Here is a 23638-nt window from a genome sequence, read left to right on the forward strand (position 1 = left end):
ACACTTATCCATCCACCCACTGTTATCTATGTTGAACAGCAGCAGATACCAAGGGGAGGGCCTTCCAGCTGTTAGTGGAGTACAACTTCCATCAGCCTTAGCCAACATGGCGGATGGAATGTGCAGGCCAGAAACATTAAAGGGCACTGCAATGGCTTTCTGTGCTCCAGGGTTTCTTACAGGATCCTTCCCAACTTTATCTTCATAGCCTGGAGATTTGAGTGTGGCATTTTCTGCATGCAAACCATACACGTTCTACTATTGGACTTCTGCAGGTTAAGACTCATGTAGCACAAATAGGCTCAAGGGTTCCTTGGTATGGTAACACCTAGACTAGAGTGTCAATGTATGGAATCGGAAGGTGAAAGAGAAAGAATAACCACTTCAATGAGTAGCTCACCTAAAGAAATTGAGCTGGTTAATGTTCCCACTACTTCATGGCACCTCATAAAACATACAAGTCTCCTCCCACTTAGGAATGCATATACCTACACAATGTATTTAGATGAATATTGTTATGCACAGTAAGGGAGCAACAAGCGGCCCAGCAAGAAAATTAAAAATCTACAAAGAGATTGCTGAGGTGTAGAATTATGCACCAGAGACTAAAGTTTCATTCATGCATCTTGCAGTTGTGGACATTTCTGAGGTACAAAAGCTACGTAGCAGTCAAAAAAATAATGACTACTTGCATCAATTTATAGAAAGCCATTTTCAAAGAAAAATAATTTATTTAAAAATACAACCGTTTCTCCAGTACATTGTTTAAAACATTAACTGTGTCAGTGTGCTGGACAGTGATACTTATTCAAGTCCCTGTAACCCCAAGAAGCAGCCTTGAGAAACGCATCAGAGCTCTGCAGCCACATGAGAAATGGCTTTTGCTGCTTTGTTATTACACAGGTAGTTGGTTCTATCAGCTAAAGTCTAGTGACTTGGATTTATTTTATGCATATTGGATTCTGTTCTATTACTCTTCAGGAGATTGTACTCCCTTGAGTCAGCTATGTTCATTGGTCAGAATAAATTCCAGCATCTGACACCATTTCCATTAATCACAGACAAGCCAGGTTATGTGAGCGAGTATCGGGTGAATGGTATGTACCTTATTTATGTATGCCATTCACTAACACAGTAGAAGTCATCCTTTCTCCCTCTTCCACAGATAAAACTCTCTCCAGTATGAGACAAAGAATAAATATTTAAACTGCAATGCAAGGAAGGGAAGACTTAGCCATGATTCCTTTTACAGAAAATCACTGATATGCTTGCACTGCTCTGGCACACAGCACCCAGGCAAGTGATTTTTATTATTTAAGAACATGCATCTTAAGTGGGGTGAAGAACATTTTCTGTCTCCTTTGGGGTATCTGTCAGGGGCCACATGCCAAAAGCAGGCAGGGCCAGAGTCAATACTGGGTGTGGCTACACTTTTTCTCTCCACTCAGCAAGTTACCAGGAAGGGACATTATTCTACCAGATGATATGAGCATCAGCAGAGGGCTTTTGGAATTGGGCCAAGGCTTGCAGTTGCTCACCCCTGATCTCTTAGGTCCAGTGCAGATTTTACTTTTCCCCAGTCGTGTTTCAAGTCCAAGTTGGGAAGGAAGGAGGAGGGTGGCATAATGCATTCATTTGTAACTGTTGAAATGATCAGATGAGATTCTGGCACAGAACTAGGGAAGCTCGGAGCTGATCTCTCACTGTTATCAGCCCTCACCAGCCCTTTCCAACATGAGAGAATCTTACTCCACTGCATCTCACAAGGCCAAGCAGGAAAAAGTATTGCTGGAAACCCGGACATTAACAGGCTCTGAAACCATCCACTATTCTCTGCTTGAAAACAAATCAATATTGATTAATAGGTTTTGCTACAAAATCTTAATTTCAGCTAATCAGTAATATAGGGTAGGGACCAGGAGCTTAAGAATTATCTGACTGCCAATAGTTAGAATATTGAGAGTATGTACATAATGTTTCTGACATTTCAATGCACCTTATGAATATAGGACATAAATTTTATCATAGATTAAATGCGTTTATCATATTACAGTTCTTCCTGCTTAAGGCGCCTGGAGGTTTCTACATCAAAGCAGTCAGTGAGCTTAGGAGTCATAAAGCAAAGTTTTTGGTAACTGGCAGATAGGCACCCGAATGGTCACTGCATTTTGGCTAGGATCATACCAGAACACCACTATTTATGAAGGAAGTATTTGCCATTAAGTTTTTTACTCCATTTCTACTACCTCAGATTCTTCACTGTAAGGCTAAAGATGACACACAGCTGAGACAGCAAATCTACTCATTTGGCTTATTGTTTTAGTCACAATCACTTCAATCATTTACCTGTTCTTCCCTGCGCATGCCACAGAGTAGGGAACAAAAACCCGACACTGTTTCAGAACTGGAGGTAAAACCTACATCACATTCCATTGTTTACTTGAGAGGCCTGGAGGAAGAGACAGTGTCAAAAAAGGAGAGGGGGAAGGACATTCTCGAAGCTTGTAGAAATGTCTGAAGATACTGTATTTTACGCAACATTCACACAATTAGCTGCAATGTACAGCTTTTGTTTTACTCGGAGGCTTAATATTCTAGTAATTTGCAGGAGTGCAATCCAAAGACTGACTCGTGTATTCTAGGCCTTACACCATACGCCATTTCTATTGATGTACATGGCCTGCTTTCAAAATTAGACAAGGGAAGAGTAAAATCCTGCTTGGATTACCACACTTTCACCCTCCTTCCCATTAGCTATTTTCCTCTTAGGTGTATGGGAGCCCATTCAGAGCTAAATCAAGTTCCACAGTTCTTAGCTCTTGTGCAGGCAGTTTTGGTTACAGTGATCCAAACTGTTTTCTGGAAAGTTTAAGTGAGACGCTCTGTTTTTCGTTTCCCAAAACACAGTCTCACTAGGTTTTGGAGGGCTTGGGAAGACCCAAGAATTATCTTCCAGAGAGCTCTTTCCGTACGAATTAGGTTCCTGAAACGGAGAGTCATGAACTGGGACAAGTCTCTCGTCAGTACACGAGGGGGAAGACACAACATTGCTGAAAGTGTGGTCACTCGGCGGAAGTAGCCTCTTTTTGTACACAGCTCCAGAAGCAGCTAAATAAAGATCTGTGGTGTCCCTTTCAAGGTCTTCAATACACTGAACAGGAGCATGTGATGGCACTGTGGAAATAGCAGAAAATACCTAATTAACACAAGAGACACTCAAAACTAATACAATTGTTATACTTTATTTCAGTAGACAAAAGCCAATTATAATGCATTTCTTAACTTCTGTCCATTCAGTTGGCTTTACTGCAACTCAGTTCTTCAAGAACCTCAATACCCCACTGTTTTAACTCGTTGAGAATTAAGTACATCACCTACATACGGGAATAAATCCAATCTTCTCATTGAATGGGACTTCTGGAGGTGACAGAGTAAAGGAGATGGCAGCTTCTTGCTGTAGTTTCTTGAGGGCTGATTGTTCCTCTCCAGGCTAAGTCTCATACGTCTTCCTGCTTTGTTAACACACTCACCAGTTCAGCTATAAAAGTGTGTGTGCGAGGAAGAAATGCTAAAAAAGAGGGTGACAGGAGAAAAGCTCACCCTCTACTTTAACAGCCCAGCCTTCTGCTGCTCTCCTAAGTAAATCAGCAAGGGGGGGGGGGGAGCCTTAAAGCAGCAGAGCACGGCATGTAGAGTAGGGGGTGGGTTTTGGTTCCATCCCTGTGGGTTAACAGTTAACACTCAACCCCTGCTTTATAGCTGAACCAGTGAGCCTGTGCCAATTAGCTGGTTCAAAGTTGCATGGAAATAGGCGACCGCTTATGTTCTTGAGCAGGGATGACGAAGCTGTGCTCTCCAGATGTTGGACTCCCCATTTCCATCGCCACCCAAACAGGAAGGCCCATAGACCAGGGATGATGGGAGCTGTAGTCCAGCAAACAACCTAAGGGCATCTAGGGTGGGATTTAATGCTGTGCTGTTCCAAGTGGTCCACAAAGAACAATAACCCTTCCTCCCACTGTGCACTATTCTAGGGGTTCTGTCCCCACACAAAAATAATAATTTGGGGGAGGCACAGGGAAGAGAGAGGAAATCCCTGTGGAGCAAGTGGACGTCCTTGCACAGGGCTTCCCCTGACATGGCTGGTTAGGTGAATTTCAAGCCTAGATTGTAGAAGTGCTTTCTGGGTTGAGGTTTAACTGTGTATAAAGCAGCCCTGAGGATTAATGAATTGTCCCAATAAACAGCTAAGGAAAATGTAACATGAATTTTCTTTTGGGGCGCGGGGGTCTGCCTCACCTGCTTTGGTTTGTTTTAAGAGGAGACTATTTGTACAGGAATGCATTTGAAAAATGAAATGTCTGTTGCTGCTTTTTCCAATATGAAGTACTTGTGGTAAAAAAGGTCAAATACAACTAAACTTCACACCTCAGCCTCGTACAAATAAGCAACACTTGACCGAGGAAGAAAGCCACATGGGAAGAGAAAAACCACATTTAAAAAAAAAACCCCATCAGCAACACCTTTATGTGTTAAGTTGACCATTATGAGACGGAAGTCAAGAGAGAAAACGGAGGTTTCTGAGCTTCAACTGATGAGGTTTTGAGAAGGAGCAATAGGCAGCTGTACTCCAAAATGATGCAGCTTAGGTAAGCAAGCGACTTGCATTTCCAAGACCTCATCCTGCAAACTCTGACTTGCCTTTCTTGGTTGCAGATGGGATCAGTTTCAGTTTCCTGAGCATTTCCGCTTGCACTTCCGTCACCAGATGCAGATTAGACATCTCCCGCTTCAACTCCCAGTACGCTTGCTGAACGTTTTCACTGAAACATTTTAGAAGTTACAACATTTCAGCTTTGCTGTTTGTCTCAGTTCCTGTACTACTATGATCTACAGAAAGCTGCTCTAAACAAAAGTAGGTCTGGCTGGGGGGGGGGGGGGCGGATCTCACAGCACTATTTAGCATGTAAACAGTTGTAATCAAAATTATTCAACCCCCATTGCAAATCAGGTTTATTAACAAAATTTACAGACTTTTAGCTGTTTGCAATGAGCAAATCAAACAAAAGCAACGGAAATTGCTCAACACCTATAATTTCTGTATACAGCAAGTTTTAACATCTAACAATCTAATGATTCAAATTCCTGAAATAGCCAGGCTAGCTTCCTGGTGTGATAATGGCCCTCTAACTATGGGTCGTTAAGGTAACAAAGGAAGTGGCGCTGTGCCAGATGACAAGTGAATGAGTCCTGCTCCCTCAACATGCTGGTAGTTAGGAAAGACAAAGGCCAGAGTTGAGGGTGAGGGGGTGTGTGTGTGTGTGTGTGTGTGTGTGTGTGTGTAAGCTAGGAGCTGAAGGAAGAAGGAGGTTGAAGTCTCTGAGAAGGAGATATGTCTGATTTCTACTCACATCCAAGGCTGTGACAAAGGCTGAAGCAAGACCCGCTTGGGGTGTTAATGCTGTGATACTGTCAGTTGTAGGCTCAGGTTGTATATATGCATAAACCATATGTCTTAAAGACGGGGGCGCGGATGACACTGCGGACTAAACCACTGAGCCTCTTGGGCTTGCCAATCAAAAAGTCGGCAGTTCGAATCTGCACAACGGGGTGAGCTCCCGTTGCTCTGTCCCAGCGTCTGCCAACCTAGCAGTTTGAAAGCATGCCAGTGCAAGTAGATAAATAGGTACCGCTCCAGCGGGAAGGTAAACAGCGTTTCTGTGCACTCTGGTTTCCGTCACGGTGTTCCATTGCGCCAGTAGCGGTTTAGTCATGCTGACCACATGACACAGAAAGCTGTCTGTGGACAAACGCCAGCTTCCTCAGCCTGAAAAGCAAGATGCGCACTGCACCACCTTTGACTGGACTTAACTGTCCAGGGGTCCTTTACCCTAACCTATATCATAAAGACACCATAGTCTCCGCAGTGCCTCATTTGAAAAGGAAACATGAACCCAGAGTAAGCACCTGGAACGCCTGGAATCTCATACAGCTTGGAGATTGGGTGAGTGTGCAACAATAAAATACTCAAGCTTGGGACCAGAAACTATATAGGTCAGCAGGAGAGAGTCCTAGATAAGGTGAGAGGTGAAAAATGTCATTTCTCCCTGCCCACCTAAAAAAAAAAAAAAAGTCCAAACAACACACTGCTCCATTTCTAGGCTGGCTAAACAGAAGCACTCCTTTTGCAGGACAGGGATACATCCCAACAAGTAATTAACGGAATGATATTTAACCAAGTCATACTCAGAGTATGACTTAAATCCACTAATTTCAATGGATCCCCTCTAAGTATGACTAACATTGTATCACCTCCTAACTTTGAAGTGGTGTTTAGCATTACAAACCCCATGCAGAAAGAAAGCCTTATTCATAAATGGAAGAACACCTAGTTTCTGTGAAAAATGCAATTTGTAGCTTCTTGCAGAGTGCTTACAAGCACAAGACGTTGCTCTTGTACAGACCATGACAGTCTGAACTCTAGATAAAACATTGCTCTGATTCAGACTGCCCAGCACACATCCCACCCCCACCCCACCCCCAAAAAATCAGTCTCCACAGAACAACTCAGTTGCTTCTTAAATTACAAAAAGGCAAGAACTCTGTTTCCCATGTGGATCAGGTCATATATTTCTGTCAGCATCCACAGAGTATTTGCATCTCTGAAAATACCCAGTCAACACGTCACTGGGAACAGAATCTGGCAGATGCCCCCTCACACTCTTTGGGTAAAGAGTTCCCCCATAAATATAGGAAACTGCTTTCACCAGTCTTTAGGAAGATAACAGATTGGCCACACTCAATGTGGACAGAGTTCTTGAGAAGCAGCATTTCAGGTAATTACAAGTATCTCCTTCAACCCAGAAATGATAGAACAGAAGTCAAGAAGCACGTAATAATAGGCAAATACACAAGTTTACAGTCAAGTAGAGACCACGATTAGTTGCAATGTTTGATGACCAGTTTAAGCAAACAGTGCACCCAACTGCTAGCTTAACTTATCTGCTAAGCCTGTATTTCTTTGTTGAAGCAAGACTTTTAAAAAGCAGGATGCTGTCACACAAGGGAAACAGCTTGAATATTCTTTTCTCTCACTGATGGACTGGAGTTCCAACTGTGTGTGTCAGTATCCCTTAAAACTCTCAATTACTGCACAGTGTTCAGTTAAGACTCATTGACCAACAAGAACTATAACAGTTCTCTCCAAACTAGGAGCAGCATAATGAGTTCTGCTGCTGTGCTTTGTATGGGTGGATATATTATACCCCCAGAATTCAAATCTCAACAGAAAAATGAAGGTGCAGAATTTTGGCCTGAGACTTCGGGGGGGGGGGGGACACCCATCAGGAATCCTGACACTGCAAACAAGCTGAAAGATATACAAAACTTTCTAGAGAGGTAATAAGGAGTGGTCAGGTGTTATATCCTGTATACACCAATATTTCTTAGTTGCACCAACAAACAGATGCTCATAAGATGCAAGCTTTCATATGTTGCTTTTCTTTAAAGCTACTGCAGTGTCATTCAGTGTTCCTCAGTTGTGCTTTAGTTGAGATATATTAATGTGAAGTATGTTTTTTTCCCCTTATGACTCCATCATTGTAATAAAAGCAATTATTAAGAATTTGCCACCACAAATTATATCACTCTAGTCAAAATAATTCCCGTTGGCAATGAAGTCGCCCAGCCCTATCTGCAGAAGTGCTTAGCTGCTGATAAGCAACAATTCGTATTCAAAGAATCTCTTGTGTCACTGACAAGTGACAAATATTTCACAAGAATATTAGGTAAGTGAATATTGACATTCATATTAAAGCAAAGGGTACTTGCTGAAAGAAACATTTCAAAGAACTTCCTCTAGGTGTGAAAAGAGCTGTGGACTTGTTTTCACAGTCGATGTGAATTACATAAAATAGTTGGATTTTTAACATAAAAGTCTGTATGTGCTAATTTACATACCAGGCTGTTATCAGAGAGATGCTTTAAAAAAAACCACACAACTTATTTTAATAGAGTGAAGGGCTAAAAGTGTCACTTAGCAAATTACCTATTTGAACATTGTTCTGGAGAAGCAAAAACATTAGCTGGCTAGCTCATTAAGACGAATAAAGGATATACCATATGGGTTATTAACATAGTGGAGGCCCAATGAAATGCCTTTCCTTCCATTTTTTCCAATGCAAGCCACGGAATAGCGATCATGTCCTCTTCTAACCAAGTCCTACTACTCCCTCATGTGGAAAACAAGGAAAATGCATTTCTGAGGACTGAAAACATAAATAAGAATCTTACTCCTTTTCTCAATATTTAGAGGAAGAAGTAGGGCTTGGTTAGAAGAGGCGTAACTACATCAACGGCACTTTGAAGAGAGAGAAGGTCACAGATTGGGTTGTGTGCTCTCTATACTAATTGTCTCCAGGACAACTGCTCCTGTAGGTTATCTCTGTTCTGCAGCTGTACAGGTTTCTCTTGCAGTTTCCACCCAGACAATGTGATGGAGGGTTGCTAGGCAAGAAGCAATGGCTGAATAACAAGACAGCCCTGTGCAGCACTCCAAATAAGAGCTTCAAGTAATACGTTACCACATAAAGTCTTACAGAAAGGGCAATTTAGCAATATGGTAGAGACAATGTGATGGATTCCCTTAATTTCACAAGGCCTGCATTATTTCTTCCAACGTGCTTCAAGTTTGGTTTCATCCACGTTCAATGTTGACTGCAAGCGCTAGAGAAAAGCCACTCTTTCTTATAAGTCACCTGAACTCTGACTTGAGATTTGTGAAGATGTTTCACATTAAGCTAGATCTGATGTTGCAAGAGGACCAAAGAAGAATCCAGCAAATGCCTCCGCGCGATTGAGGGGATCCCCGGCCATGTCATCCCCTGGCCAGCCAATTGGCTGGCCTAGGGGGGGCATGGCTTGCGCGATAACACACTGGTGCGGCTGGGGATCTCCCTCTTTTGCCGCCTCAGCTCAACGGGTTTCCCCCCCTCCCGCCCTTTAGGTTTTCCTTTTGACCTTGCTATGGACCTCGGTTGGGCGCCGTTAAAGGGCCTGGTAGGAATTTTTTCCACTTGGCAAATTGGCACCAGCCACTTGGTTTTTCGCCTACCTCGTAGCAAATCGTCAAAACTTCCTCGGCATTGGCAGTTTGGCATTGGTAGGGGTATTGTCATGTAGATGAAGGGGGGGAGGAAGCACCATCACCTCCCCCGAATATCGAAGGGTAGTCCGATAAAGGATTCCGGGGGGCGTGGCCCTGTCTGAAGCCTATGGAGGTGAGCGCCTAAGGCACGCCCCCGAGCGGTGACCCCGGGGGAGTTCCTAGTTGATGTGCATCAGCAGGACTCCCCCTACTGGTGGTTAACCCTTTCCAGTCTTCAAGCAATCGGGCTGAAGCCGGATAGTCGGTTAGGACCAATGCCTAAGCCAATACCGCTCATTCCTGTAACCAATAAAGTTGTGGCCATTTTTTGCCCATTAATCTAAATATTTGTGTCACGTGTCTTTATTTCCACTGGGGGGAGGCGGGAACTCGCCACGCAAAGGACTTTAACTTGCAAGCACTTAGGGGTGGAACCTCAGGGAGGTGCCTTCAGCTGCAAATAGGATTTTTGGATCCTATTAATGTGATTCACTATATAACTGTGTACTGGTTAGATTCTCATGTAACAGATATGCTGCAACCGGTTTATCATTTGCCTTCAAAATCTGAGACACTGAGTTTTATGCAATGTAGTGCTATGGTAAACATTCCATTAACGCACGGATTTCTCCCTGCACAATGGGACATTTCCTTCCCACGCATCACCTAAATTTGTTCCGGTGTTAACACTAAACCTTGCGCCAGCACAAACTATTTAGTTGCATCCTGTCCATTGCTGGATAGGTTTTCCACAATTAACAACTTATTTTGTCAACACAGATTGCTTGTTTATTTTAAAATTTCTACTCCACATCTTTTGAACAATAAAAATCTCCGTATGCAACGAAAGAGAACATAGCAGCAGCCAATGAAGAATGAGAAAGCACAGCACTTAGTGTACTGTAAATATGGAATGTAATTCTTTTCACTCATCATCTACGCAGGGGTGCCCAAACTTTTTTCAAAGAGGGCTGGATTTGATAAAGTGAACATGCGTGAGGGCCAACCAAAGTTGTTGACCATTTTTAGGGGCTGGATTAAGCCGAACAGCGGGCCGGATTAGGCCCCTGAAACGGATTTTGGATCCTAGGGGAGCTAATTTACAGCCTTGGTGCCACCACTGAAAAGGCCCCTGTTCCATATAATCGCCTACTGTACTTATGATGTCAAGAGAACACAGAGCAAGACCTCCATAGATTTCCTGAGTGAATGGGTAGACTCATATGAGAGAATACGATGCTAAGATTATCTGGTCCCGGACTGCTCAGGACTTTAAAAAGGGACAAAATCTGCACTTTGAATTCAGCCCAAATCAACTATAAGCCAATAAAGCCATCTCAAAATTCATGTTAACATGCTTTAGATAGTCCTGTCTTGCTTTTGCATACTGGGTGAACTGTCAGTTCTGAATAGTCTTCAAAGGCAGCTCCACAATGAACTAGTTTTAACATGCTCTACCTGGCTGTCACTAGGGTATGCCTAACTGTGTTCATATCTTTCCCAATTTAGCATGTCTTCAAAGCAGTGTCTCCTTTGGATTTAAGTAATCTCACTTAGAACTAACACAAAGATGACTAATCTAACATAAAGTGAAAACAAGTTCATGGGATCTACATACCTATGAATGCTTATCTGCTGTTGGATACACTCTCCATTTGTTAAAACTCCTTCCTGGGATACAACCTGGTGGGGGAAACAAAACATTTGGCTTTGAAAAAAGAATGGGGAAAGTCTGCCTTACTTGAAGCAAAAGGAAAAGAAAGCTTTAATAGCAAAGTTGGAAAGCTTAGCAGGCAGTGGTGAGGCAGGCTTTCAATGATATTTTTGAATCAACCAAGTGCTGATACTTCATTGCCTCCACCACAGTGGTGCCAAGCGGCATGGGACTTATTAACATGGCAAAGTAGAGTATTGGAACCTTCAAAGCCCTGCTGTAACAAGCCTGAAAAGCACTTTTGGGGATAAAGCTGGTCCCCTCCATGACAACCTAGATGCTATTGTGTGATATTAGAGTTCCGGTTAACATGTTGTTAGAGGCAAGAAGGCTTCCTTCAAAAAACCGAGGTCTGAACGAAGAGAACAAAAAGGAATACATATTAGCAGCGTATGTTAGAAGTATGATAACAAGGCATATAGAAGAACAAGCATTACTGAGTTATCATGGCTTCTACAAGGGCATGTAATATCTCAAGAACCTATTAGGGTTCTTTGAGAGGGTCAAGGAGCATACAAATAGCAGTGAGCTGGTTGACACAGTGTACTTGATTAAAAAATAATAATCAATGAAGTAGCTCAGCCAGGATTTCTAAGAGGAGAGGTCCTTTTGTGGATCACAAATTGGTTAAGTTGCAGGGTAGAAATAAATAGTCCAAATGAAGAAATTAGAAAGTGGAGTCCCTCCAAGGATCAGTATTCGGACATGTCCTTTTTAAGCTGCTCATAAACAAGAGGGAGCAGTGAGATGGGCAGGTTTCCTGACGATATTAGATTGTTCTGGGTTGTTAAAGCAGAAAGAATTTCAGAGGGACCTCTACAAATTTAGAAAATGGGTGGGAAATGGAAAATGCAATTCAGTGTAAGTAGTATAAAGTGATGCCGGTTGGGACAAAAAAATATTAATTCCACATATATGCCCGGCGGGTATGAACTGGTGGTGACTGACTAGGAATGAGGATGTCAAAGCAGACAACATGAGGAAGACATCAACCTAGTAGGTGGCAGGTGTGAAAAAAAGGCAAATTCCATACTAGGGATCACTAGGAAATGAACTGAAAAGGAAATGTTATCAAAGAAACGTATGGAGCAGCTGCATTTGTAGTAGTACTGTAAACAGAATTTTTAAAAAGTACTTTTAATGGGATAAGTAATGTATGTTGACTTCTCTTCCAATTTGTGATTGATATTCAATAGGTCTGGTGTGTGAGAACAATTCTAGTCCTTAACCCTGTCAAGGTTAGTTACACCACCAGAGTCACATGTGAGTAGGGCTCATTTGATTACTATCATAAAAAAGGATCACTCACACAGGCTAATCACATTAGATAAACTACATGTGCAAAAATCCTTATTCAGAAGCTAGTGACAGCTGCAGTTATCCATTCTGAATTTTCTTCCAACCAGCGGTTTCATTCTAAAAAATCAGAACTTCCTAGCTGTCAATAGTGCTTGCACTTATCTCCAATATAATCATAGTGATTATAGGGTGAACTTGCTTGAGTCATACTACACTTACAGATGGGAGTTTACCGAAGTAGAATAGCGTGACCGTGTGACAAGAACCCACACGTAATGAAATTACGTTTCAATCAGCTTCTACAGGGAAACAACTGGAAGAAAGGATTATTTATGAATAATCCCACCCAAATCAGCAGAACCCATAAATAAGCGCCATAAATTACATGCTCAGTTCAGCAAATTTTAAGCAATGGGATTGAAAAGGAGCCAGTTTCGATATCTGCAGGGCTAGCTAACAGGAATTCAAGTCAACATCTTGTGCTTAGCTCCATCTAGTGGAGCTTCTTGAAATTTGCAATCTAGTTTCTGCTATGTGAGAGACATTTATGTTAAACTGAGTTGTCATGTTAAACCAAAATAATGGTAGATGTAATCAGCAGATTCACAGATTAGCCATCAAACAAAACCGATGTGATAGACAGGGCCATGACATTCTATTTGCCATCCCTCCCAGGCTGTTGGCAATTCATCCTTTGCGGCTTTAAAACCAATTGAGACTGCAAGTTGAGGTAGCACCTACTAATGTGTGTAGTTATCTAGGCATGAGGCGGCCAGAAAAATCAGCATCAAAACAGAGCAGAGTAGCATATCCACTGCATTCCCCTCATGCAGATAACTAAGTACTAAGGAGGAAAATACACTATAGTTGTATGAACACATTTAGCAGATAACTGGCAAGAATTAAAAAAAACCTGAACAAACTATTAGTTCTGCAAATGCAAATAACTCTGGGAGGGTGACAGAGGGCTTGCTCAATCACATGGCGAACCTCTTTTGAAAAGACTACCTTCAAAAGCAGTTTGGCATGGAAGTCAGAAGCTGAAAATCTTTAAAAGTCTTTTAAAGCCTTTAGGTGTGCATCACAACAACTGCCTCAGCCCTGGCCAATAATACCCTTATTACAATTAGTCTTCCACAACAGAAGGGCACCAACATTAAATTTTACATTTTCACACACCATCTCCGCAACAGAAGCCATAACGCGCCAGTACCTTCTGAACAGATTTTTGTAGTTCTTTTCTAAGATCATTGCATTCGTCCCTCAGCTTCTCCAAATCCTGCTCCAAGCTGTGCACTTTTAGGGCATTATTCAGCTTTTCTATTTCCCAGCTAGATGGGGTAGAGTTCAGACTCTTCATCACTGCAAAGAAATATGAAAAAAAGCCACTTATCATTCAGTCAGAACATAATCAGGCATTAAGAATGGCGTGGTTGGATTCAAAGTTATGGTCCCATGAGCATAGCAAAGGCCCAAAATTCAAACCTTGGACGTTTTTGAATTTAATTAGAGTGATCACATTATTAAGAAACATGTGGCACTGGAATAATTCACAGATGTTCATATGTACAAAGAAGACCATGTATTACGTTATGTGTCTTTTGTAATATGCTATAGGCTGTACATGTGGCTCATTTCAAAGTGCTGGTTTTGACCTCTGAAGGCATTCATTACTTAGGATAAGGATACCCAAATAATAAATAATGATGTATTTATTTATTTATTTATTTATTTATTTATAATAATAATAATAATAATAATAATAATAATAATAAATATTATTATTATTATTTATACCCCACCCATCTGGCTGGGTTTCCCCAGCCACTCTGGGCGGCTCCCAACAGAATATTATTATTATTAATAATAAAACAACAAAACATCAAACATTAAAAACTTCCCTAAACAGGGCTGCCTTCAGATGTCTTCTTAAAGTCAGATAGTTGTTTATTTCTTTGGCATCTGAGGGGAGGGCATTCCACAGGGTGGGCACCACTACCAAGAAGGCCCTCTGCCTGGTTCCCTGCAACCTTACGTCTTGCAGAGAGGGAACCGCCAGAAGGCCCTCGGAGCTGGACCTCAGTGTCCTGGCTGAACGATGGGGCTGGAGATGCTCTCAAAGAACATTTTATCTCTGTGTGTGCTACCATTCACCCAAGAGCCTTCTTTGGAAGCACCAAACCTCTGAGGCACAGATTACAGGGGAAAGGCTATACATGGTGTTGGCACAACCATAAAATGCTCTTCCAGGTGGCCTTACCTGGCACATACCTCAGTGTCATTTTGGCACAAAGCAAGCATCTTATTTTACCATGCTTTTTAATCCTGCAGACAAGCTCCTATGCTGCTTGGTATTTGGTTATAATTTGGTATTTGGTTATGGCATTTTATGTTATTGTACTAACAGCTTCTGTTTTGTTTTTACTGTAATGTTAATGTTTTGTAAGCCACCCTGGGAACTTATTGAAGGGCTGGGAGTAAAAATCAAGACTTTTTAAAACAACATATTTTTCTGAAAGGGCTTTGGAATGTGACTTTAAACTGACGGTTTGACCAATTTTATTATTACACCTGTGCTGTATTTTGATGTTGCACACCACTTTACTAATTTTCCTATGCAAGCAGTGTTAGTTTTGACAAGGTGTAGTAAGATGTGGAGGGAAGATTTCAACGTGCAAGAAGCGGCAGTTAGATCAGTGCAAACATATGGCAGAAGTACATTCTTGCATTGCAATGTTTCAGCTACTATGGTGCCTATGGCACGAACACGTGATTTCCTTGCATAATCAGTCCACATCAACAAGTTGTGTGCAGGGCTGATGTAAACATAAAAGCAAAAGCAAAAGGTTTCTTCCCATTGCCAGAGGTCAACTCAGGAGGTATTTCTGGGAATTCCCAGATATGCACATGCACTTCCTGTATGAGAATACACTGTCAATGCTAACTGGAGCATGCAAAGGGTGTTGATATATTAATGTAACACCCAATGGTAATGCCAAAGGATTAATATGGCTAACAACACAGACCCTGCTCCTTGCTACCCTGGCAGACCAAGGAACATTGTGGAAAGGGAGACCTTGGGGTCTGTTACAGCAGAAAAGCTCTCTCTCTCTCTCTGTACATATAATATATACCGTATTTTTCGCTCTATAAGACACACCAGACCATAAGACGCACCTAGTTTTTGGAGGAGGAAAACAAGAAAAAAAATATTCTGAATCTCGGAAGCCAGAACAGCAAGAGGGATCGCTGCGCAGTGAAAGCAGCAATCCCTCTTGCTGTTCCTGGCTTCTGGGATAGCTGCGCAGCCTGCATTTGCTCCATAAGACGCACACACATTTCCCCTTACTTTTTAGGAGGGAAAAAGTGAGCCTTATAGAGCAAAAAATACGGAATATGTATAGAGAGAGTAAACTATAACTATATAGTTTGAAAAGTTGTATGCCCTTTGTCTGTTCTTTATGCATTTGGATACTCTTCAAGCTACTGCAACCAAATTTTGTATGATGGTTCCTTGTATCAATGTTTTCATCTATGTTTGGCTACAACCGGCTGCCATTCTGAATCAAGATGGCAGACTGAAACTGCCAAAACTGCACTGATTTTAACAACTTACTTTTAAAAACTATTATTTTGGGGTTTCTCAGAATGGCACACACGAACGCCCCTACCCGTCCCAGCATTGTGAAGCAATGCATTACTTGGCAAAGTTAACAGCCAAGATTATGAACCAGAAAGAGGGCCTTCTCGGTAGTGGCACCCCCCCCCTAATGAACACCCTCCCATCAGATGTCAAGGAAATAAACAGCTATCTGACTTTTAGAAGATATCTGAAGGGAGCCCTGTTTAGAGAAGTTTTTAATGTTTGGTGTTTTATCATGTTTTTAATATTCTGTTGGGAGCCACACAGAGTGGCTGGGGAAACCCAGCCAGATGGGTGGGGTATAATTGGCATTATTATTATGAAGTTGCTCTTGTAATTATAAATGGGGGCTACAATGTCAAGAACTGCTTTCTATTTCTACTGTTTCACTATCTATTTAGCGCTGGCTTTTGACGTTAGCGCTGTTATAAGTAGAGATTTTACGTTTTACACAGTATTCAGCTTCTTATTTTTAGCTATGTTGCTCAAAATGTTGATTACAAGTCTTTCAAAATAAAACACATAAATGAAACTGACAGGGAAAAGGAGGCAGGGGCAGCATATGCAGACCCATCCTCTCCCTCACACAGCCATAATTGTCTGAGAATGAACACCATAATGTTTTGCTTCTGAACAGTGATCTGTAATAATATTCCTTTATGCAAATTGAACACGTTAGCATACCGTATTTTTCGCTCTATAAGACGCACCAGAACACAAGACGCACCTAGTTTTTGGAGGAGGAAAACAAGCAAAAAAATATTCGAATCTCAGAAGCCAGAACAGCAAGAGGGATCGCTGCGCAGCGAAAGCAGCAATCCCTCTTGCTGTTCTGGCTTCTGTGATAGCTGCGCAGCCTGCATTCGCTCCATAAGACGCACACAGATTTCCCCTTACTTTTTAGGAGGGAAAAAGTGAGTCTTATAGAGCAAAAAATACGGTAAATGTATGCATACTGGCTACAGGCCTTCTTATACGGAAGTACAGCTTCGTAGTCAAGCACATAAATTTACACTCTGAGAGACAAGGGGCACCTTGTTGAGTTTCCACTTCCGTTCTGAGCTGCAGGAGCTCCACTTCTTTGGACTGCAACTGCTCATTCAAATGTTTCAGGGATTCGGTGTTCTCTTTCATCTAGTTCGGGGAAGGAACACATTGCCAGGATTTAGTCTGTCCAGCTTTCCAATCAATAATAAAATCCATACATGCCTAACTCTTAGAACTAAATGCTAACCAGCTCTACTTCTTGAAGAATCGGCCAAGCTGTCAGATGCTCGGTTTCTAAAGCACTGAAGTCAAGATCAGATATACATGCTGCAACCTTTCAGAGTATGAAAAATAGCACTTTTTCTTCAGGCACAATACCAGATCCTGTGGCTATGAGGTAAGGCTCTCCAACTGAGCTCAATTAGTTAGCAGGTTTTCCAAATTAACTACCCCTTTTCTTTGTTTGTTATTCTTTGCTTTTATCTGTTCTTTGCCTTCTCTGCACCACATGGGATTTTTCCTCCAGTTGTCGCTGGCTGCGCACTGCATCTCTGGAAGGATTCTGTAATCTGAAACTTCTACAGCATTTCCTTTACTGGTGAACGCAGGTGGTTGAGTGTTGACAGAGTTGGAGCCAAATGTGCCCACTCAAAGACGACTGAGACACGAGAATAGCTGGGTGACTTCTGAAGAATGCAGAAGTAAAAACACGCACACACAAAATTAAAACCAAAAGGTTGCCAAAGAAGAAAAGGAAAAAGGAAAACTTTTAAAAAGGACCAAGCATGCTCAGTGGCCTCCAGTAACCAGAGATAACTGAGTGTCAATTGGAAAAGAAAATAGCACCTCAGAGAGGGAGAGTAAGCAGGGAAGAGTGATCTGGCCTGCTTGAGTCTCTTACACCTTAGAGCAGGGGTAGGGAACCTGGTACTCTCCCGATGTTGTTGGGCTACAACTCCCATCATCCCTGACTTCTGCCGATGCTGGGTGGGGCTGTTGTGCAAGCGGGGATTATTGAGTTGTCTTTTTAATTACATACAGCCATACCTTGGTCGTCGAACGGAATCCCTTCCGGAAGTCCGTTCAACTTCTGAAAACCAAGGCGCGACTTCCAATTGGCTACAGGGGCTTCCTGCACTCAAGCGGAAGCCACGGAGGATGTTCGGCTTCCAAAGAACATACAGAAACCGGAACGCTCACTTCTGGGTTTGCGGCATTGGGGAAACAAAACATTTGAGTCGCAAGGCGTTCGGGATCCAAGGTACGACTGTTATTTTGTAGGGGGGTTTTATATTGTGATTTTAAGTTGGAAACCACCCCAAGGTATAGGGTGGTATACCAATTTAATAAAACAACATCATCTTTAAAAACAACAATATTAACATCTGGAGGGCCACAAACTCCCTACCCAGCTTAGTATCACAGAATTGCAGAGCTGAAAGGGGCCCTGAGAGTTCTCTGGTCCAAACCCCTGTGAAGCTGGCGTAACTGGCTAGAAACCTAACATCAAAGTCACAATATCCTTTTATAAACAGCACTCGCATGGTATCTTTCTTTTAACCTACTGCAAAGCACGTACCATTTTATCCAGTTTACTTTTCAGATTATCCCGTTCGATACAAGCCTCTCGATAGGCTTGGTAGGCTTTGTTAACCTGCTCGCGGCCAACGGAGCTTGCGCTTTCTTCCAAATGGGAGCCAAGAACCTAGACGATTAGAGGAAAATGCCAAAATTACATTTTTCCTAGCTTTGTTACTCTTAGAGCATCAAATTTAAATACTTCAAGTGAAACAAATTAACTGGCAGCCAGGAAACATGGGTTTACCGTGGGCTCATTGTACACAGCATCAGTTTTGCCTACAGAGCAGCTCAGGATCAATCCCCAGCATCTCCCAGTATAGCTGGGGGAGAACCTGCTCTGAAATTCCAGATAGCTGCTGCCAGTCAAAGTAGAGAGAACTGGGCTACATAAACCAATGGTCTGACTCAGCAGAAGACAGCCTCTTGCATTATGGTGCATATTTTTTTTATTAAGAAGTCTCCTACCATCCCCTTTGTGTTCAGTTATCCTACTCATTGCTAAAGAACAACATCCAGGTACTAATTATAATCATACCAGAAAAGTAATGTTTTGCTACTGAAACGTTTGGCAATTACTATTTTCACATGTAAAGTGCACAGGGAAATCCCAGCCATATCTACAATGGATTCCATAGGAATCACTCCCAGCTAAGTGTGCATAGAGTTGCAGCCTTAAGATACCTTATCATTCCCCCCCCCCAAAAAAAAGGCATGTTTCTGTGAATTGCTAAACCGTTACTTACCTTTTCTTCTAACACTCTTACTCTTTTCTTTAAGAGGGAGTTCTCCCTTTCTGTCTCTTTCAGTCGTTTTTTGATATCTTCATAAGCAGTGACAAGTGCAAAATGTGAAGCAACAGACTCTTCGCCTGAATACACGGGAGTAGGAATTTCTCCATCTTGCTTAGGATGAGTGTCTGCTTTTTCATGGTTCAAAATATAAATGTCATCTTCGGCTAGTTCATCCATGGCAGCTGAATAAAAAAGGCATGTTGTTAGGAAAGATCCTAAGTATATATCACAAGCATTTAATATCTTTCAAATTGGAAGAAATGCTATAGAGCACTTGTTATAGTTTAGCCTTTACCAGAAAATATCACCTCAAGCTTACAGTAGATTTCCCACTATAAAATTCTGAAATGGCTCTCAGATGACGGTAAAGTATTGATGATAAAAAAATAGCTATTTGATTTTGTTTTTTTATCTAGAACATATTGGAAGGGTTCCTTCCACAAAGCTTCCATTAATATGCTATAATACAGTGGGCAAGCAGGGGTGGGCATTTGAAAGTGAGCCGTACAGCTTAGAATCCATACAGCATCAATACACACTTCAACTGGAATTTGATTCTAAACCAGCCAGTTGATTCCCCCTCTCCCTACAGATTTAGTGTTTATTTTTCACTCTTTGCGAGCTACATCTAGCTTTGATTCAGTTTGAATGCATATTTTGAAATCCACTCATGGTGTTGAAATGCCTATTCCGAAGTTTAGAAGGGAAAGAGAGGGTCCAGGGAATTTCCTTTTGGTGCAACTTCCTTTTGGTGAGATCAGAGCATAATTTAAACACATACATAAACCACAACCTCCTCCTTTCATTAAAAAAATAAAATAAGCTAATGAGAAATGCTAGGTTACCTCTAAAACAGGATGTTCAAGAGAGCATCAGTTTCCAACTTGTCTTAGTAAATAAAGTGTTCGAATCAGATGTTTACAGTGCTCTTAGACAAGAGATGCAAGAATGCTGTATGGTGGAAAGGACGGTAGCTCAGTTGGTTAGAGTGTGGTGTTGATAACACCAAGGTTGCAGGTTTGATCCCTGTATGGGACAGCTGCATATTTCTGCACTGCAGGGGATTGGATTCGATTATCCTCAAGGTCCCTTCCAACTCTACAGTTCTATGATCTCAGAATTTTAAGTTGAAAAGAAGGACTGTTTGAAAATATTTGTCTGAGAAATGGGATTCTGCACAACACATGTAACAATATCTAATGTTATGAAAACTTTACATTGCAGTTGTTGATGAGATCTCTGGATTAGATCTCATTTCAAAAGTTCTAAAGTTATATCATGGTCTGGAGAAGCAAAGCTTGGGAACAAGAGTCTAAAAAATATATATCTTCTAATGATAGTACTGTTTACATAAGAACTTCTTCAACTAAACATTCCCGGAGTAAGAGCCAAGTCTTAGAGAAAAAATATATCCTCACCAAATCCCTTCGGCTACTTGCGTCCATGTCAAAGTCTCAAGTCCTTTCCTATTTTACATAGATGTTGAGTTTTCTGAACAGTATATGGTGCATGGGCTAGCTCCAACTTTCTTCCCTTTTTTTGGCAAGGGGGGGGGGGAAGGGTGCCAACTTGACCTAGTAAAACTCCTTATCTTTCTTAGGTGGGAGGTTGGAGAAGAAAAATGAACACACAGCTGAGAAACCATCCCAGAGTCTCCTGCAACTTCACAAGCAACTGTAAAGTAAGTCACTTGATTTAAGAATAGACACAAAGCAGTCGAGACTAGAAGCAGAGGTCAGTAGTTTTGGAAAGAAACCTCGACAGTTGCTTTGACCCATTAAGGCGAGAGAGAAATGAAAGTGCTCTTTGGGCATAAACTGTGGGCAAAGACTTCTGTTCTTCCCCACTGATCTCCAATTCCAAGTGCCACAAAGCTGACAAGGAGAGGGGTATGAAGCTATAGATACAGGAAGAAACATTGTAGACTGTTTTACAGAATTGTTTTTTCCTATGTAAATATTTCAAGGCAAGGAAAGCAAGTGTTGTGGGTCACATTAAAAGTTTAATTCAACATATTGAATAACTTAGTGAAACACTTCTATTAAGTTGATTAACATGTCCTTTAAAACATGTTGTGTGTTGGGGGTGATTGTTTTTGCTCCAGTTTTTATGTCTTTTTATGATGTGAATGGCCCTGAGATCTTCGGGTGAAGGACCATATACACATCTATATTCACACACACATAGCAGGCAGTCAAGTGTGCATCATCACAAAATTTGTCCCAGCTTCCCAGTCTGTAGCAAAAACAAGCACATTTCTTCAGCCTTGTAGGGCCATTTGCAAGATGTCAGCTTCCCACCACGAACAAGACCTAGAAAGGCTCCACATTCTTAAGGCCAACATAGGAGATGGGATGTTTGCCAGAGCTGCGACACTTCACACGACCGAGCATTTATTTAAGACACGCACGTTATTAAAACAATACCAAGGTGCTGCACCACAAACTTAGGTGCAGCAAAACCATTCAATAAAAACCGCATACTGCAATTACAGTAAGAGGGGATCGTTCCAGCTGGCATGGCGGGGGGGGGGGGGGGAGAGGGAGAAGCTGGAATCAATCGTTTGTCTTTAACAGCTGGATTCTTCCATATGGTTCCCAACGTGGGGCACACGCCACGCAAGGGGGCAATTTGATTTTTAAGGGGGGCAATTCGAGAATGAGTTATTAACAGTGGCTTCCTCCACGTGAATACTTCACTTTTTGAATAATAACCATTATATGTCGCGGGGGGGGGGGGCAAATCGGGATTTTAGAGATGCTTAGGTGAGGCACAGCCCCAAAAAAAGTTGGGAACCACTGTTAAAAACACATGAAACTCTCTACACACATCGGCAGCACATCAAAGGGAGGGAAAGGGCTAGGCGAGAGGTTCACGGACGTGCTAGTTTCCTCCATTCGCTTGTTTTGTCCAGAGGGCCGCTTAGGTTGCCTGCCGTCCGAAAAGCACACCATGGAGCGCTACCTTCCATGCGACATGGCGGGACTTTAAGAGTAAATGTGAATTATATGAGCCACCCCCTCTCCCCCCACCCACCCACTCGCCTGCCTACGTTTTGCAGCAGTTGCATCCAGACACGGGTTTGTCCTGCCCCGTCTCGTGAGAAACAGGCCACGATCTGGTGGTGGGCGATGCGAATTGCGGGGGAAAGGGACGCGGATGCCCCCCCCCACAGGTATACTAGGGATGGCGGGGGGGGGGGGAGCTGGGGGGGGACCGAGGCGAGCGGGCGCAGGAGGTGCGCCGTGAGGGGGAAAGGGGTATTACCTGCAGCCAGCGAAGGGTTACCTGCGGACAGCGAACTCATCGCGGGCCTTTCCCGGGGCTCCCTCCCTCAGCAGCGCGACGGGGCCCCCGCTCCCAAGCCCCCGAAGCTCTTCCTCCTCCGCCGCCGCCGCCTCTCGACGCTCATCGTTCTCCGCCCAGCCCGAGAGTAGAAGCAGCAACAGCAGCGGCCGCGGAAGGAGCAGCGGCGGCAGCAGCCAATAGCGGAAGCGCCCGCAGGAGCCCTTTCCCCTTTCCCTTTCTCTTCCCCGCCTCCCTCCACGCAGCGCCGGCTTCCGCCCAATCTCGCCCGCCTCATGTGACCCTTCACAACGGCCGCCGCCCCACCTGGAAACCAAAGCCTCGCGACGGCCCGAGCAAAGAAGCGAGGCACGCCGGGATTTGTAGTCCCACGCGGCTCCGTTCCCCTTTAACTTTTGCGCGAGGGTTAAACGGACGGCGAAGGGCGCTGTTCCCAGCGTGCAGCGCGGGCGCGCGGAGCATGGCGGGATTTGTAGTGCCGAGTTTCTGTCAGGGCTTCGTCTCTGGGGAGGTCGTGTCGTGAGGGGAGGCTGTTTCTCGTCTCTTAATGCCACGGCCGCGTCCACCCTGAGTGGAGTCACTGGAATGCGTGTGGCTTACTCGCGAGTAGGCATGCATAGGTCTGTAGTGCCAGGATGCTCCCAGACAAAGGGCTTGGGTGCTTGGTTTTGTTTTATTTTTAAAACACTTCTTCGTTATAATGCTTTGTAGTCGAAAGGATTCCATAAGCCGTAAAATATTTGCAGCAAGACAACATTTAAAATAATAATAATTATAACAACAACAGGCATAGCGCTTGGGAGACCATGGTGCAAGTCTCCCCTCAGCCATAATGCTCGCTAGGTGACCTTGGGCCAGTCACCATTTCTCAGACTAGCCTACCTCTCAGGGTTGTTGTGAGGATTGAAATGGAGAGGAGGAGAACCTTAACTCCTTGGGAGAAAAGGCAGCGTATAAATGTAATGAACACCAACACCCATAGCAGCCGCAGGTCAATGCCTGGGAAAATGCTTGGGCAAACTAGTGTTTTTTATTTATTTATTTATTTATTTATTTATTTGGTTTGTCAGATTAAAGTTTTACTATCACATATCCAACATACATCATAAAAACAAGATTCCAAAGTATCTCCTGGACTTCCCTCCTCCCCTTTGTGGGTCCTATTGTAAATC

At 42.9% G+C, this 23638-nt stretch overlaps 2 protein-coding genes across 4 annotated transcripts in view; one reads left to right on the top strand and one right to left on the bottom strand.

Moving 5' to 3' along the window:
* Nucleotides 1-697: 697 nt before the first annotated feature.
* AZI2 (5-azacytidine induced 2) lies at nt 698-22705 on the bottom strand. 2 transcript variants are annotated; one of them, XM_028751370.2, is made up of 8 exons: nt 22449-22705; nt 19113-19342; nt 18368-18493; nt 16836-16935; nt 13372-13520; nt 10764-10828; nt 4702-4823; nt 698-3174 (listed from the first exon to the last, which is right to left on the bottom strand). In XM_028751370.2, exons 1-8 carry the CDS (start codon nt 22465-22467, stop codon nt 2813-2815), a joined length of 1173 nt encoding a protein of 390 aa, XP_028607203.2. In that variant the 5' UTR covers nt 22468-22705; the 3' UTR covers nt 698-2812. The 2 variants fall into 2 exon arrangements, with proteins under 2 accessions (XP_028607203.2, XP_028607202.2); XM_028751369.2 differs by having other exon boundaries at nt 22428-22705.
* ZCWPW2 (zinc finger CW-type and PWWP domain containing 2) overlaps nt 17590-23638 on the top strand; it is a 41347-nt gene continuing 35298 nt past the window's right edge. Inside the window, exons 1-2 of one of the 2 annotated variants that reach the window (XM_028751374.2) lie at nt 17590-18049; nt 20761-20841. The gene's annotated coding sequence lies outside the window, so the exon portion shown is untranslated. Of the gene's footprint in view, nt 18050-20760; nt 20842-22785; nt 23087-23638 lie in introns of those variants that run through there. The other variant, XM_028751371.2, reaches the window with a different exon arrangement.

The sequence above is a fragment of the Podarcis muralis genome, chromosome 12 (assembly GCF_964188315.1).
Source record: "Podarcis muralis chromosome 12, rPodMur119.hap1.1, whole genome shotgun sequence".
Taxonomy (NCBI): domain Eukaryota; kingdom Metazoa; phylum Chordata; class Lepidosauria; order Squamata; family Lacertidae; genus Podarcis; species Podarcis muralis.

Coding starts and splice junctions, on each gene's coding strand:
- AZI2 (XM_028751369.2), bottom strand. CDS start 22,467: ATGAGTTCGCTGTCCGCAGGTAACCCTTCGCTGGCTGCAG. Junction 18,494..19,112: donor TAAGAGTGTTAGAAGAAAAG/GTAAGTAACGGT, acceptor CTAATCGTCTAG/GTTCTTGGCTCCCATTTGGA. Junction 3,175..4,701: donor CCCATCTGCAACCAAGAAAG/GCAAGTCAGAGT, acceptor CTATTTCCACAG/TGCCATCACATGCTCCTGTT.